General features: G+C 38.7%; 1 protein-coding gene and 1 long non-coding RNA gene across 7 annotated transcripts; both read right to left on the bottom strand.

Annotated features, from left to right (window-relative positions):
* Positions 1-4,969: 4,969 nt before the first annotated feature.
* Positions 4,970-9,599, bottom strand: LOC149676401 (uncharacterized). Of its 4 annotated transcripts, none has more exons than XM_089838681.1 (5): positions 8,013-8,039; positions 7,844-7,936; positions 7,597-7,698; positions 7,436-7,533; positions 4,970-6,783 (listed from the first exon to the last, which is right to left on the bottom strand). In XM_089838681.1, the coding sequence occupies exons 2-5, from the start codon at positions 7,844-7,846 to the stop codon at positions 6,393-6,395; spliced, it is 594 nt and encodes a 197-aa protein (XP_089694807.1). In that variant the 5' UTR covers positions 7,847-7,936; positions 8,013-8,039; the 3' UTR covers positions 4,970-6,392. The 4 variants fall into 4 exon arrangements, with proteins under 4 accessions (XP_089694807.1, XP_089694806.1, XP_089694808.1 ...); XM_089838682.1 differs by lacking the exons at positions 4,970-6,783; positions 7,436-7,533 and adding exons at positions 8,704-8,883; positions 8,949-9,599 and having other exon boundaries at positions 7,624-7,698; positions 8,013-8,348; XM_089838680.1 differs by having other exon boundaries at positions 7,436-7,698.
* A 163-nt stretch (positions 9,600-9,762) lies between these two features.
* Positions 9,763-11,716, bottom strand: LOC149676400 (uncharacterized). 3 transcript variants are annotated; one of them, XR_016366685.1, is made up of 3 exons: positions 11,611-11,716; positions 10,412-11,450; positions 9,763-10,347 (listed from the first exon to the last, which is right to left on the bottom strand). It is a non-coding gene; the product is annotated as an uncharacterized LOC149676400 (long non-coding RNA). The 3 variants fall into 3 exon arrangements; XR_016366686.1 differs by having other exon boundaries at positions 9,763-10,117; positions 10,177-10,347; positions 10,412-11,679; XR_016366684.1 differs by having other exon boundaries at positions 10,412-10,548; positions 10,639-11,679.
* Positions 11,717-12,924: the final 1,208 nt, after the last annotated feature.

The raw sequence follows: 12,924 nt of genomic DNA, 5'->3' as shown, positions 1-12,924 counted from the left end.
CATTTGGATGTAAAATGTTATAAATAAGCAATTATATGACAACGGCAAAAATTTGCTCTCTTGTCATGAGAGTAGCGACAACGTTTCTTCATAAACTGGTCAAAATAAAGCTATATGTTCTGAAATATCGTTCTGTATAAATTTATTATAATTATAATTTTAAATTAGATGTTTGGTAGAAAGTATGAATAAAACTGATTGAAGCCGACATATTACAAGAAGGTTCCTGTTTCTACTTTTTCGTTTGCCTAATTTACCATTTAGGCAAATCTTAGATTTAAGTGATAGTAGAGTGTAAGTTTGCCTAATATAGAAGTGTGTCGTCTTTATATGTGAAACTGGAGAAGCTACAACCTCAGTTAAATCGTTAGTTGAAAAGGCAAAATAAGTTGAACGCAATCAATAAGATGCGTTTCATTCAAGGTTATATCATAGAGTGTGCGACACTGTCGAAACAGGGTGAAGTCTTAATGGTCTCCTTTCGTTCGAGCATTTCTATGTCGAATGTCATTCATGTAATTGGTAATCGTCACGATATGTATCACTTATTATTGGTACAAGTACTTGTATTGATATTCGATCGAGGTACTCGATACCAACAATTAGTACTCGTCCAGGACTAACAGAAATTAGAAATTGCAAGATTAAACCCGGGAATTATAACCGAAAATCTATTGTTTTAGGCTTCTTCAGCCTACAGCAGCGTTTTTACGCTCGTTTTTCTCAGCTTATTATGTGACATGATACATTCTACCCGTGAACTGGAATGGTATATCAGAACAGTTACGTCTTCAATTTCTGTGCATTGGAATCTCTCTTTCATAAAGACAAATAGGCTCTCCAAAGCCTAACCAGTGTATTGCGCACAATATATCTTAGATAGCCTTGCATGGTTCAGCTACACACGCCCCTTTCAATGATAAAACACCTCTGCTACAAGGTTTTTGACGACCAGAATTAACCCCTGTTACAATGCTATATTTTAGTAAAGATTGTGAAGTTATATTATTAAAATGTAAAATTATACTTCGTCTACCATAAAGTACACTATCGTTACACATTAAATACTTGAATAAACTTCCATTCCAGAGTCATGTTACCGATCGAGATACAGTACACTAACCCTAAACATGTGGGAATTGGGGAAAATAGTCTGCTATTTGAAGGTTCACGAAATAGATGGCGTAAAGAACCTAAACATAGAGGTTAAAGGTTATTGCACTGACCTTTGATGATAACCGACACAAAATGCTGACATTACACCGTACGTTCAGTGTCAATTGAAAACCTAACTGAACTGAACCACTATCTTTCCTTGCTTGCATGAACATCCAATCTCAGCCCAGAATCCAATTTCGCCTCGAAACCTAAGCCGCCAATCAAAAGCCAGAATCCAGTTCTCTATGGACCAATGAGCGACGAGAATCCAAGTGGGCGCGGAAGGCTAAGCCTGCAGAATACGGCGGCAGGTTTAACTCCCCCATGTCGTTAATATAAACCCCTTAACTTAACTAAATCAGATTTTTTACATAAAATGTTTGGTTTCCTCCCCAGATGTGATTGACCATGCCATTTTTAATATCACATGTCTTTATACAAAGTTCATGTTCTGAAATTGTTTCTTAAGACCTCAAATTACGAATAAAATACAGAAGCAACTGTAGTATTACCTTATGTTAAAAGTAAAACGGAGATAGCAAACTGGACTCTAAAATGTAAATCTATATCTATACTAGCTGTTACCCGCGGCGTCGCTCGCTTGTTATAAGAACTTCCATCAAAATGATACAAAGAATGGGTGCATTTTACTGATGACTAATGTTTTGTAGGACCCTAGGAGCGAAGGCACTCGGCGTTGCCCGTCAGCCCGTCGGGACATTTTTTATTTCTTTTCACGCGGACATTATTCCACAAAGAAGGGTTTTTTAGTTTTTGGCCGCCATTTAAAAAGATGGCAACAAATCGATCCCAAAAGACCATTCAGTCCGTCTATAGGTTAAAGGAAACGCGTGTTGTAAATATCTGTGAAATCGGTTGAAACGCGCGGACTTTGTTGCATAGAGAAGAGTTTTTACATTTATGGGCGCCATTTTTTAAGATGGCGATCGATTGGAAAGATCTTTCTTAGTACGCGCCTACAACTTATGAGTAACGTTCCTGCAAATGTTCAGCCTTCTAGGGCAAGCGGTTTGGGCTGGACGTTGATTATCAGTCAGTCTGTCAGTCAGTCAGGACTTTGAATTATATAGATATAGATAAATCAAAGTCCAGACTGACTGACTAATAATCAACGCCCAGCCCAAACCACTTGTCCTAGAAGGTTGAAAATTTGCAAGAACCTTACTCATAAGTAGTAAACGCGTACTAAGAAAGACTATTCCAATCCGCCGCCATCTTAATAAATGGCGCCCAGAAGTGTAAAAAATCCTCTCTATGCAACCAAGTCCGCGAGTTTCAACCGATTTCACAAATATTTAGTACACTGGTTTCCTTTAACCCATAGACGGGCTAAATGGTCTTTTGGATTCGATTTCATGTTTTTAAATGGCCGCCAGAAATTTAAAACCCCTTCTTTGTGGAAGAAATGTCCGCGTGAAAAGTAATAGTAATAGTGTGAATAGTAATGAGCGGGGTGTATTATAACAGTTTAATTGTAGTTGTAACAAAAATTATGTAGGGAAAACAAAACGCACCGTTAAAAAACTAATTTTAAAACATCAATATTGCATAAAGGCAGGTGATATAAAAAATGGCACGGCCAATGATATCTGGGATACTAATACAAAAAACTGTGTTATAAATTTTGAGGAACCAAAAATTTTATATAAAAAATCAGATTTATTTAAAATAAAATTTATCGAAGGGATTTATATTAAAGGGATACTTTCTTTTAATTTCATTGCAATAAATCCCTATAAGGTTAAATTATTTCGATAGATAGACAAATAAGGATTCTGAAAATATATATGTTTTTATATTTTAGTTTAATTAATGATTTTTAAATTACGATTAAAAGATCCAAAATGCTATTGTTTTGCGATCATGAAGACACCTGGTGATACGGAGTCGAACCACCGAAAAACGTTACTAGTTTGTCTCTACCAATTTCGACGTCATAAGTCTCTTAGGTTCCGTAGTGTTTTTCCGGTAATATCCTATTGGATAGAATCCCGTTGGATCGAATTCAAATTTCTAAAATTGTAGCCAAATTTAAAACAATTTATAGCCCAAAGAGCGATTTTCTACTGAATGGGAATATTTAAATGGAAGAGCTTTCGACTGAATGGGATGGGTTTACACATATAAAATCATAGCGTTTTCCTTGAGTTGCCGGGCTCCAGTAGCGCAATGGATAAAGTGATTTGGATGATCGAAGAAGTTAAGCAGCATCGAGCGCCGTCAGTACTTGGGAGGGAGATCTCTTAATGGTAAGGTTAGATTACGTTAGGTATGGTTAGGTTAGGGTTAGACAATTTCCAAAAATGGAAGTTATTTTCTGAAATTTATTGAAGAATGTTATTGGTGAACTCATATTATTTGCTGCAGTATCAAGAAGTTTAATAAGAAAATCAATTTTATTTTTAGGTTTGGTCAGGTTAGGTTAGGTTAGGTTAGGTTATGTTAGGTTAGGTTAGGTTAGTTTAGGTTAGGTTAGTTTAGGTTAGGTTAGTTTAGGTTAGGTTTGGTTAGGTTAGGTTAGGTCAGGTTAGGTTAGGTTAGGTCAGGTTAGGTTAGGTTTGGTCAGGTTAGGTTAGGTTAGGTTAGGTTAGTTTAGGTTAGGTTAGGTTTGGTTAGGTTTGGTTTGGTTAGGTTAGGTTAGGTTAGGTTTGGTTAGGTTAGGTTTGGTTAGGTTTGGTTAGGTTAGGTTTGGTTAGGTTAGGTTTGGTTAGGTTAGGTTAGGTTAGGTTAGGTTAGTTTAGGTTAGTTTAGGTTTGGTTTCGTTAGGTTAGGTTAGGTTAGGTTAGGTCAGGTTAGGTTAGGTTAGGTTTGGTCAGGTTAGGTTAGGTTAGGTTAGGTTAGTTTAGGTTAGGTTAGGTTTGGTTTGGTTAGGTTAGGTTAGGTTAGGTTTGGTTAGGTTAGGTTTGGTTAGGTTAGGTTTGGTTAGGTTTGGTTAGGTTAGGTTTGGTTAGGTTAGGTTTGGTTAGGTTTGGTTAGGTTAGGTTAGGTTAGGTTTGCTTTGGTTTGGTTTCGTTAGGTTAGGTCAGGTTAGGTTAGGTTTGGTTTGGTTTGGTTTGGTTAGGTTAGGTTTGGTTTGGTTAGGTTTGGTTTGGTTTGGTTTGGTTAGGTTAGGTTAGTTTTGGTTAGGTTAGGTTTGGTTAGGTTAGGTTAGGTTTGGTTAGGTTTGGTTAGGTTAGGTTAGGTTAGGTTAGGTTAGGTTAGTAATATTTTATAAATCATTTAACAATGTTACGCCTTTTCCAAAATATTGAAATTTAGCTTCATTGACTTCTCAAATAATATGCCTTTTCCAAAACATTACTGTTATGTTAGGTTAGGTATGGTTTGGTTTGGTTAGGTTAGGTTAGGTTAGTAATATTTTATAATTCATTTAACAATGTTACGCCTTTTCCAAAATATTGATGTTTAGCTTCATTGACTTCTCAAATGATATGCCTTTTCCAAAACATTACTTCTATGTTAGGTTAGGTTAGGTTAAATTAGGTTAGTAATAATTTATAAATCATTTAACAATGTTACGCCTTTTCCAAAATATTGAAATTTAGCTTCATTGACTTCTCCAAAAATATGCCTTTTCCAAAACATTACTGTTATATTAGGTTACGTTTGGTTTAGTATTTTCTGCAATAACAAGAAGTTTAATAGGAAAATCAATAGAAAAATAGGATTGAAAGGAAAATTCATGATTGGAAAACCGCCCAAATTGCGGTATTCGGTTTAATGGGATTCGGTCGAACGAGACATTCGATCCAATGGGATTCGACCCAATGGTAGACAATCGTTTTTCCTACTGGTAGGGGGATTCATTCTGTGAGCGCAGTATGATACAGATTGACGGGAGTGAGAGAGGCTCGAAATGGTGTGACTGCGCACCAAATTCTTCTACTTCAGAAGAACTACCCTCAGATTCGTTTATTATAAATTGTTCCGAATTTTCTGAATCCAAAGAATCAGATTTCGAACTTTCATCCTCAGATTCAGGACCGGAATGATCAGAAATACTTTCTCGTCTGACATTCTTAAGCATATAAGCAGACGACGAATCACCAGGCAAGCTGACCTAGATTCTCGTTCCTGCTACTTTTTTACTCCTAAAACGACAGTTTTGATTCCAACTACTAGCAACCAATCAGAGGCCGAACTTAACCTACGTAGGTAGTGGGTTGAAAATGGTGGCCGATTTTAAATCTGGCGTTCAAAATTTTAACTTTTATTCACATTTAATTTAATTAATAAATGTTTCTCGCGATTTCTACTGACTGCCATGTTTTTAGGGGTGGTTAATTTATAGAAAATCAATGTTAGTTTGACCAACTCAGATAAATCCGATTCTATCCCTTTAAGAATATGGGGGAGTTCGATAGTTTGTATCCAGAAAAGCAAGAGGATAAAAACGAGTTGGTGAATTATAGACCTAATCTGAACAATTACATTAATAAAAGTTCTTTTGTTTTATTTATGTGTCTCATTCGTTAAAATTACTTATTAACTTAAGCCTTGGCCGTGAAAAACGTTGAAAAACTCACTTCAAACGATATAAAAATCTCTAGTAACTGTAATTATTTACCTGATTTACTTTTTAAGACGAAAACACGACCTGATAACATAGTATTTTTATTTAAGAGTGTTATATTTAATTGGAAAATCGAAATAAAATTGTTCAAGCTCGGAAAAAATACCAAAGTAATTAATTATAATTGCCTTACTGTCGTCTGCTATGAAATAAGGACTTCTCGGCATAAAAGCAAACCTTTGAAATCAATCTACGTAACTTGATAGCACGCACAAATCTAGGCCTTTCTAGTTATCAACGAGAACGAAAATGAAGAAACTATTTTAAGGGCGCTATAAGCTTAGGCTGACTCAAAACCCATAAGTTTTTTGACGTACTTTCCTAATTAGTACAATACTTAGACTTTATTAACTTAAAATCAAAACTGATAAGCTTTTCATGTTATAAATGCTTGTTAATTTAGAGGTATTCCGAAAAATACCTTCGCTAAAGTTTTTCAGTAAGGTTTGTATCATTTCCCCAAAAAAACCGGAAAAAAATAAATGATTTTTCCATGGGACGCTAACCGTAAAAAGCGATTTTTTTCCTTTAGCATTATATAGTCACATATACTACAAGTCTACTGGCCCCGTAGAATTGAAAAACATTCGTGGTAGTTATACATGCTGGAGCTTAAACTTCTCAAATTCTTTAATATAACTCAAAAGCTTTCGGATCGGCTTTCGACGTTTGTCGCTTTTCGTAATACAGTAACTAAAGCTTTAGACTGACCGCATTCCAAACATCTCTGACAGTGGACGCATTCCTTGGCGATGCCATCGGGGATACTGCGGGAATACGTCTCGAGTTCAACTCCTCTGAGAGTTTGCTCAAGGCCTCTTTTCTTCGAAGCGCGAAAGAAATCAGCGAAGGAGACGAAAATGGCCAGCATGGTCGAAGCCCCAAATACAAGAAACAAGACGGTGACGTCGTGTAAGGAAGTCTTTGAAAATTCCATCACTCGCTTTTCATTCAGATATTTTGAACAGGCTTTCTTGTTAATGAGGTCATTTGCTAGGATTTTATGTCCAGTCTCCCAAAAATTCATAACCCTAAAAAACCTTAATCCTGAACTTAAACCGCGTCTGAATATTTTTAGGGGCGTGCCAACCTTTCTATAGTGATGCTGAGGTGAAATCAATGGCGGCTGTTCGAGACCAGTACATCCAGTAAGTTGTGTAATGTAATTTGCGCTCGTGTCAAAATGGAGGATATACAGTAGAGGACTAGACAGTTGTTGTATTCAGTTCTCGTAAAATTTTTGGGAGCTACTTCCGGCACTGCGTATCTTGGTTGACACTTGGTTACCTTTGACTAAATATCACTCTCCACCTCCATAGAGGATATACAGTAAAGCGCACGACATTTTTCAACCAAGAATGATGTCTTGCACAGAAGGTAATCACACAAACCAGAAATGAATAGTAAAGATTTGGCGAGACATTCCCTTATGTATTGGTAAATGATAAAGTGTCTACTCCTCTACTGTATATCCTCTGTGGTGTAACAACCTTGCACGATCCTAACCTCTTTCCCAAAACATAAAATTGAAGAAATTTGCACATTTGATTTTTACCTAATCTGCCCCCTTGGTTGGCACGCCCCGGGTCGCCGCTTTACGTCCAGCAGACGAGATACTGCAAACTCCACTTTTAAAAGGTATGTTTAAATGCGAAATATCTGCTAAGCAGCGGAATACTTTACCTTATGTTTATGACGTTTTTAATGAAATTTGTGGAGTTGGTTGAGAGTTGAAATGAATTAAAGGATGTGAAGAAAGTGTTTTTCCCGTAATGCAAAGCCTTTTTCGAGGTGTAACCACGATTACAAAAATATTCCAAATGACTAAGGCTCCCTATGTATACCGCGTTTCCATTGTTGAAAACCTGATCTCCTCTTTCTCCCTTCTTCCTCGGGAACTTCTTCAATCTTCTCGCGTATTCTTTAATGACATCTGGACGGGTAACCTGTTCAACAAAACTTTAAATTAAACTAGAGAAATATTAATGATAAAATATAAGCTAGGTTGAATCGGAGTATTTTTCATGGTTTCATCGGGGAGGAGTATAATAGGAGTCGCATTGTGTAGTGAACACCGCGAGTCTAGATTACCATAATGGGGTCAAGGGCTTATTCTTGTTGCTTTGGTTACTGTTTCTTCTGTATGTTGAGCTGCTTTTTAAAAAGTCTCGTACTGATTTTGAACTACAGTAAATAAACGCCTTTTGGATATCGATGTCAAAGAATAAACAATGAACTAAACCTTAAAGCTAGCTTTTACCTGAACAAAATCAAAGCAGTCTTTTTTGTTCTGGATAACAATGCTCATCTTTGGGTATTTGAAGATATCATCAAAGTAATTTATATTTCGATCAACATCCACTGTTAATTTTGTCGATAAGTTGGCTTTGAAGACTTCCGCCAAAATAAAACAACCGGCGAAATAGGTGGCCAAAATAACCTTCTTGCTAGTTTCGTATTTGGCCGTCAAGTTATTATTGTACGCTCCGAGGGAAAACCGCCGTAGTCTTATCAAGAATTGAAGGGTATTCCCCAAGATGCGACACCAAGGCTTCAAATTGAAAAAGGCAAGAAAGAGGGCGATAATTATCCACACCTATAAATTAAGAAAATGTTCGGTTTAGCCCGTTGGTAGGTGAAATTCAGGAAAAATTCGATGAAGTAAGGTTGAGTGGAAATGGTGACAGGCAACCTGCGGCGATAAAAGCCTACAGTGTACCTCGCACACGCCCCCACCCTTCGTTTAGTGATTATTATGTGCTGCCGCGTAGCCCCATCGTAATTGCATGAGAACTAGCTTCTATGTTTATGACAGAGGAGTCGTTCTTTACGATTCCGTGCCGTATCTCCCAACCTTAACACTAGGACCTTTGACGTTGCTTCGGTGCCGTTGGTGGGGGTACAGAAGCAACGTCAAAGGTATGCAAGTAAAATATGGTTGAGAGACATGCCTGAGGAAGAAAGACTTGAAGGAAGGCGGTCAACGATACGTGGTACTCGGCTTCGCGGAAATAAGATAGCATGTTGTGTTCAAAGTTAAAAACTGGATGGGTGTAAGCTCGATGAAAGCGTCCCATGTTGACCAGAGTTGAAAAACGAACAGGCGAGTAAATCGTGTATAGATCGCCGGACTGAAACGAAATACAAAGAGTTATACATTTCTATTAGCGATTGATGAAGAAAAAGACATACATACCCCTTGTTTGGCATCGGCGACAGGAACGTACGTTATTTTTACTCTGAAAATGTACAAAATAATTAATTAAACACTTAGCTTTAATGATAAAATGATTTAGCCCACATAGCAAAATTTACCGGCCTACAGGATAAAGAAGAAAGCCCATGTAAAGTTTATCTCCGGCATGGTGCCACTTGAAATTAAATGTTTTGGTAACAATGTCGTATTGCTTCTGGAAAAACCAAAATTTCTGAGAAAATGGAATTTGACCAATATTTTAAAATTGCACGGTTTACAGGTGCAAATTTGTGGTTATCTTCAAATATATATGTATATAAATCAAAGTCCTGACTGACTGACTGATAATCAACGCCCAGCCCAAACCGCTTGCCCTAGAAGGCTGAAAATTAGCAGGAACGTTACTCATAAGTAGTAGGCGCGTACTAAGAAAGATTTCCCCCCAATCCTCCGCCATCTTAAAAAAACGACCGGAAATGTAAAAAATCTTCTTTAAGCAACAAAGTCCGCGCGTTTCAACCGATCCCACAAATATTTAGTACACTGGTTTCCTTTAACCTATAGAAAGGTCTTTTGGGTTCGATTTGTTGCCATCTTTTTAAATGGCGGTCACAAACTTAAACACCTTTTTTATGGAATAATGTCCGAATGAAAAGTAATAAAAAATGCATCCCTATAGGGCTGACGGGCAACGCCGAGTGCCTTCGCTCCTAGGGTGCTACAAAAATATTAGTCGAATCAGTAAAATTTACCCATTCTTTATATCATTTTGATGGAAGGCCTTATTACACGCGAGCAGCGCTGCGGGAATAACAGCTACTATTTTATAATTGCACGGTTTACAGGTGCAAATTTATGTGGTTATCTTCAAATTAAATTTAATTCGTCTCAAGTTTTCATACACGTGTGATTGATAAACTAGCTAACTAGGAAAACTTATCAAGTACTTACGAATAGCAATACGACTTTCATTAAAGTTCTAGTATCCATGATTAGACTCGGTTTATTAATTAAAGAAGACGCGAGCGACAACGAGCGAAACAGAAGATAATTCTACGTTATATGCAGGATTTGGTTAAAAAAAATGTAGCGGAGAGGTTATGAAAACTAAATTCATATTTCAGTTCAGATTAAAGCCTTTCAATCAACATTTCTCTCACGTGTCTAATCTGAAATTAGAAAAAACTTTGCATTAACGTTCGTTTTCTGAAATAGCAGCTCTTATAACTTGTTATATTCTGCATTGAGAGATGTGAATTGGACGGGACTTTTTGAATCTCATGACGTAAATCACTGTGTTGACTTCTTGACCGCCAGCATCACTAAGGCAATGGACAAATCCGTTCCAAAGCGTGTTAACCGCAGCTGCCCTAAGTTTCCATTATGGTATTCGCACGACCTTAAAAAAGCACTAGCTAAGAAAAAATATTTCTTTAAAAAAAAGAAACGCTCCGGAGCCTTACAGGATGCCATTGAGTTTCGCAAGTACAGGGCCATAGTGAAACGCTTGACTGCCAGGGATGCTAACCTCAAGGCGCAATCTGTTTGTAGGGATGCATTATCTCACCCGAAAAAGTTTTGGGACCATGTAAACAGTAATCTTAAAGAGGGTTTTAAAACCATTTCACTCAAAATAAACTCTACACTAGAATCTGACCCTGGAACCATAGCTCCAACATTTGTCACGCACTTTGCAGGAGTATCCGTGGACAAGTCGATTCAAAGTGACACTTTTAGCTTTAATGTCCCGGAACTTGAGCCCAACCATTATGACAACGCGGATATATTGCCCTCGGAAATCATCCAGGCTCTAAAACGGCTGCCAACTAAGTTTTCCACGGGGATCGATGGTATCCCTGCCTTCATACTTAAAGGATGCCGGGATATCATTGTGCCTCTTTTAGTTCATACCTTCGATCTCTCGTTAAAGACGCATTGCTTCCCTACTGGCTGGAAAACTGCTGTAGTGGTTCCGATATTCAAATCGGGCTCTTCCACGGATTATAAAAATTATCGCCCAATATCACTATTATGTGCTTTAGCTAAGATCTTTGACATACTTATGCATCACCGCCTACAAAGGTGGTTCAACTCTTTTCCCAATGCATGCCAGCATGGCTTCATGCCAGGGAAGAGTGTTGACACCAACCTCGCTTCCTTTATGGATTTGGTTGCCCCACAGGTGGCGTCCCAGCGTCAGGTGGACGTAGTCTATCTCGATCTTGCGAAGGCGTTCGATCGGGTGTCACATAGTGTTTTGGCTTTGAAACTTCGGCTGATAGGCATCAACGGCGATATGTTACTCAGGCTTAAAGATTATTTACTGTCGCGATCGAATATCATTAAATGTAACGGTAAACTCACTACTGTCACCTATCCTATGAGATGCGGAGTTCGCCAGGGCTCCTCACTGGGACCCTTACTCTTTAACATATATATTTACGATCTGCAATTTAAAATCCGACATTCTCATATTTTTCAATTTGCCGACGATAACAAGATCTGTAAAGTAATTAATACCATTAGTGACACTATTTTATTGCAGCAGGATCTTAAGTCATTAGCCAATTGGTGCGAAATTAATAATCTACCCATCAACCCCGCCAAATCTGTACACGTCAGTTATACAAGACGTTATGGCAGGGCTATCCGGTCGGCTTACCACATAGAATCGATGGTCATCACGCGAAACAGCATCATGAAGAATCTTGGAACCACATTCGATAGCCGTTTGTTGTTCCAGGATCACATCCATGACTGCGTTAATCGCTGCCGGCGCACCCTAGCGGTAGCGTTCAAATTGACGAGAAAATTTAAATCCATTAAACATTTTCGCTTGTTATGCTTAAGCCTAGTTCGATCTCGTCTTGTTTTTGGCTGGGTTGCGTGGGGAGGCTGTGCCCAATATCTTCGGGATAGGATTGAAGGTGTACAACTCAATTCGTCCCGCACTTGAGCTCTTGGCCAGATTACTCGTCGATTAGACCTAATCCTGGGATCCTTGGTCGCTGGACTTCTACTGGATACGTTTCTTCTTTTGTCTAATGACAGACGATGTGGTTGTCGGGTGACTTCTCTTACGCAAATCGGGGATCTTAGGTTCGTCACTCGTGAGGCTGCTACTTGACAATTTTCTCAATGGTCGTCGTTTTGTTCCTGGAGCCACGGACGAGGTCAGCGGATGACCTCGTCTTTCCGGTTCCGGGTCGGATACTCTATCTTCATCGGTAGACGTGCTTAGTTTCCGAAGCTACTTTTTCCTAGGTCTGATTCCCTCTGTTGTCGTTGTGGTAGGATGAATTCTCTTTTCCTTTCCAGGCGTGGGTTGTGAGATAGGAATCTCTTTGGTTGTCACAGCAGGTAATTTAGGTCCGTGAGGCAATGGCTCGGTTTCTGGAGGCATCTCTTCCGGGGTGGCAATGTGCTCTCGTGATCCCTTATCCGGTTGACGTTCTTCCAGTTGGGGTACTTCTGCTCGAGGAGCGGTTTGAGTAATTACCTCTGGTTCCTGAGTTTTCTTTTTCGGAACTCGATCTACAAATCGGAATGGCCCGATCATCTCTACAACTTTCTCGAAGGACTCAGAGGAAGGTCGATGTCTTTCCTCGGGTTCTTCTTGGGGTGGTGTTCCTTCTGGAGGTTGTACTCTTGGCCTTGGTGGAGAGATAATTTCTTTTGGCCGAGTTTCTTCGCCTTCCTGATTATGGTTCTCAAGTTCGGTTCTTTCTTCTCTTGAAGAACTAGACTCCTCGTTTTCTTCCAGTGGGGCTTCTGGAGTTTGGTACAAGTTCAACTGGGAGATGTTAATAGGGCCCGTCTTTTGTCCAGAGATCATGTCTTCAAGGATGTATACCAGAGGGCTTCTTTTCTCGATGATCTTAAACAGGCCGGTCCATTTCGGGCAGAGTTTGGCCATTCGGCCAAGATTGGCGTTGGATAAAGGGTGAGTTACTTTCCAGACTATAGTACCGACATC

Source organism: Phalangium opilio, unplaced genomic scaffold (assembly GCF_054372755.1).
Source record: "Phalangium opilio isolate 3A_F unplaced genomic scaffold, DU_Popi_V2 ptg000046l_1, whole genome shotgun sequence".
Taxonomy (NCBI): domain Eukaryota; kingdom Metazoa; phylum Arthropoda; class Arachnida; order Opiliones; family Phalangiidae; genus Phalangium; species Phalangium opilio.
This window is presented reverse-complemented; position numbering and strand designations above follow the sequence as displayed.

Bases quoted from the DNA above. Each gene is read 5' to 3' on its own strand.
- LOC149676401 (XM_089838680.1), bottom strand. The intron at 6,784-7,435 runs GTAAAGTATTCC...AAGGTTTTTTAG, and splicing joins AAAAACGTCATAAACATAAG to GGTTATGAATTTTTGGGAGA.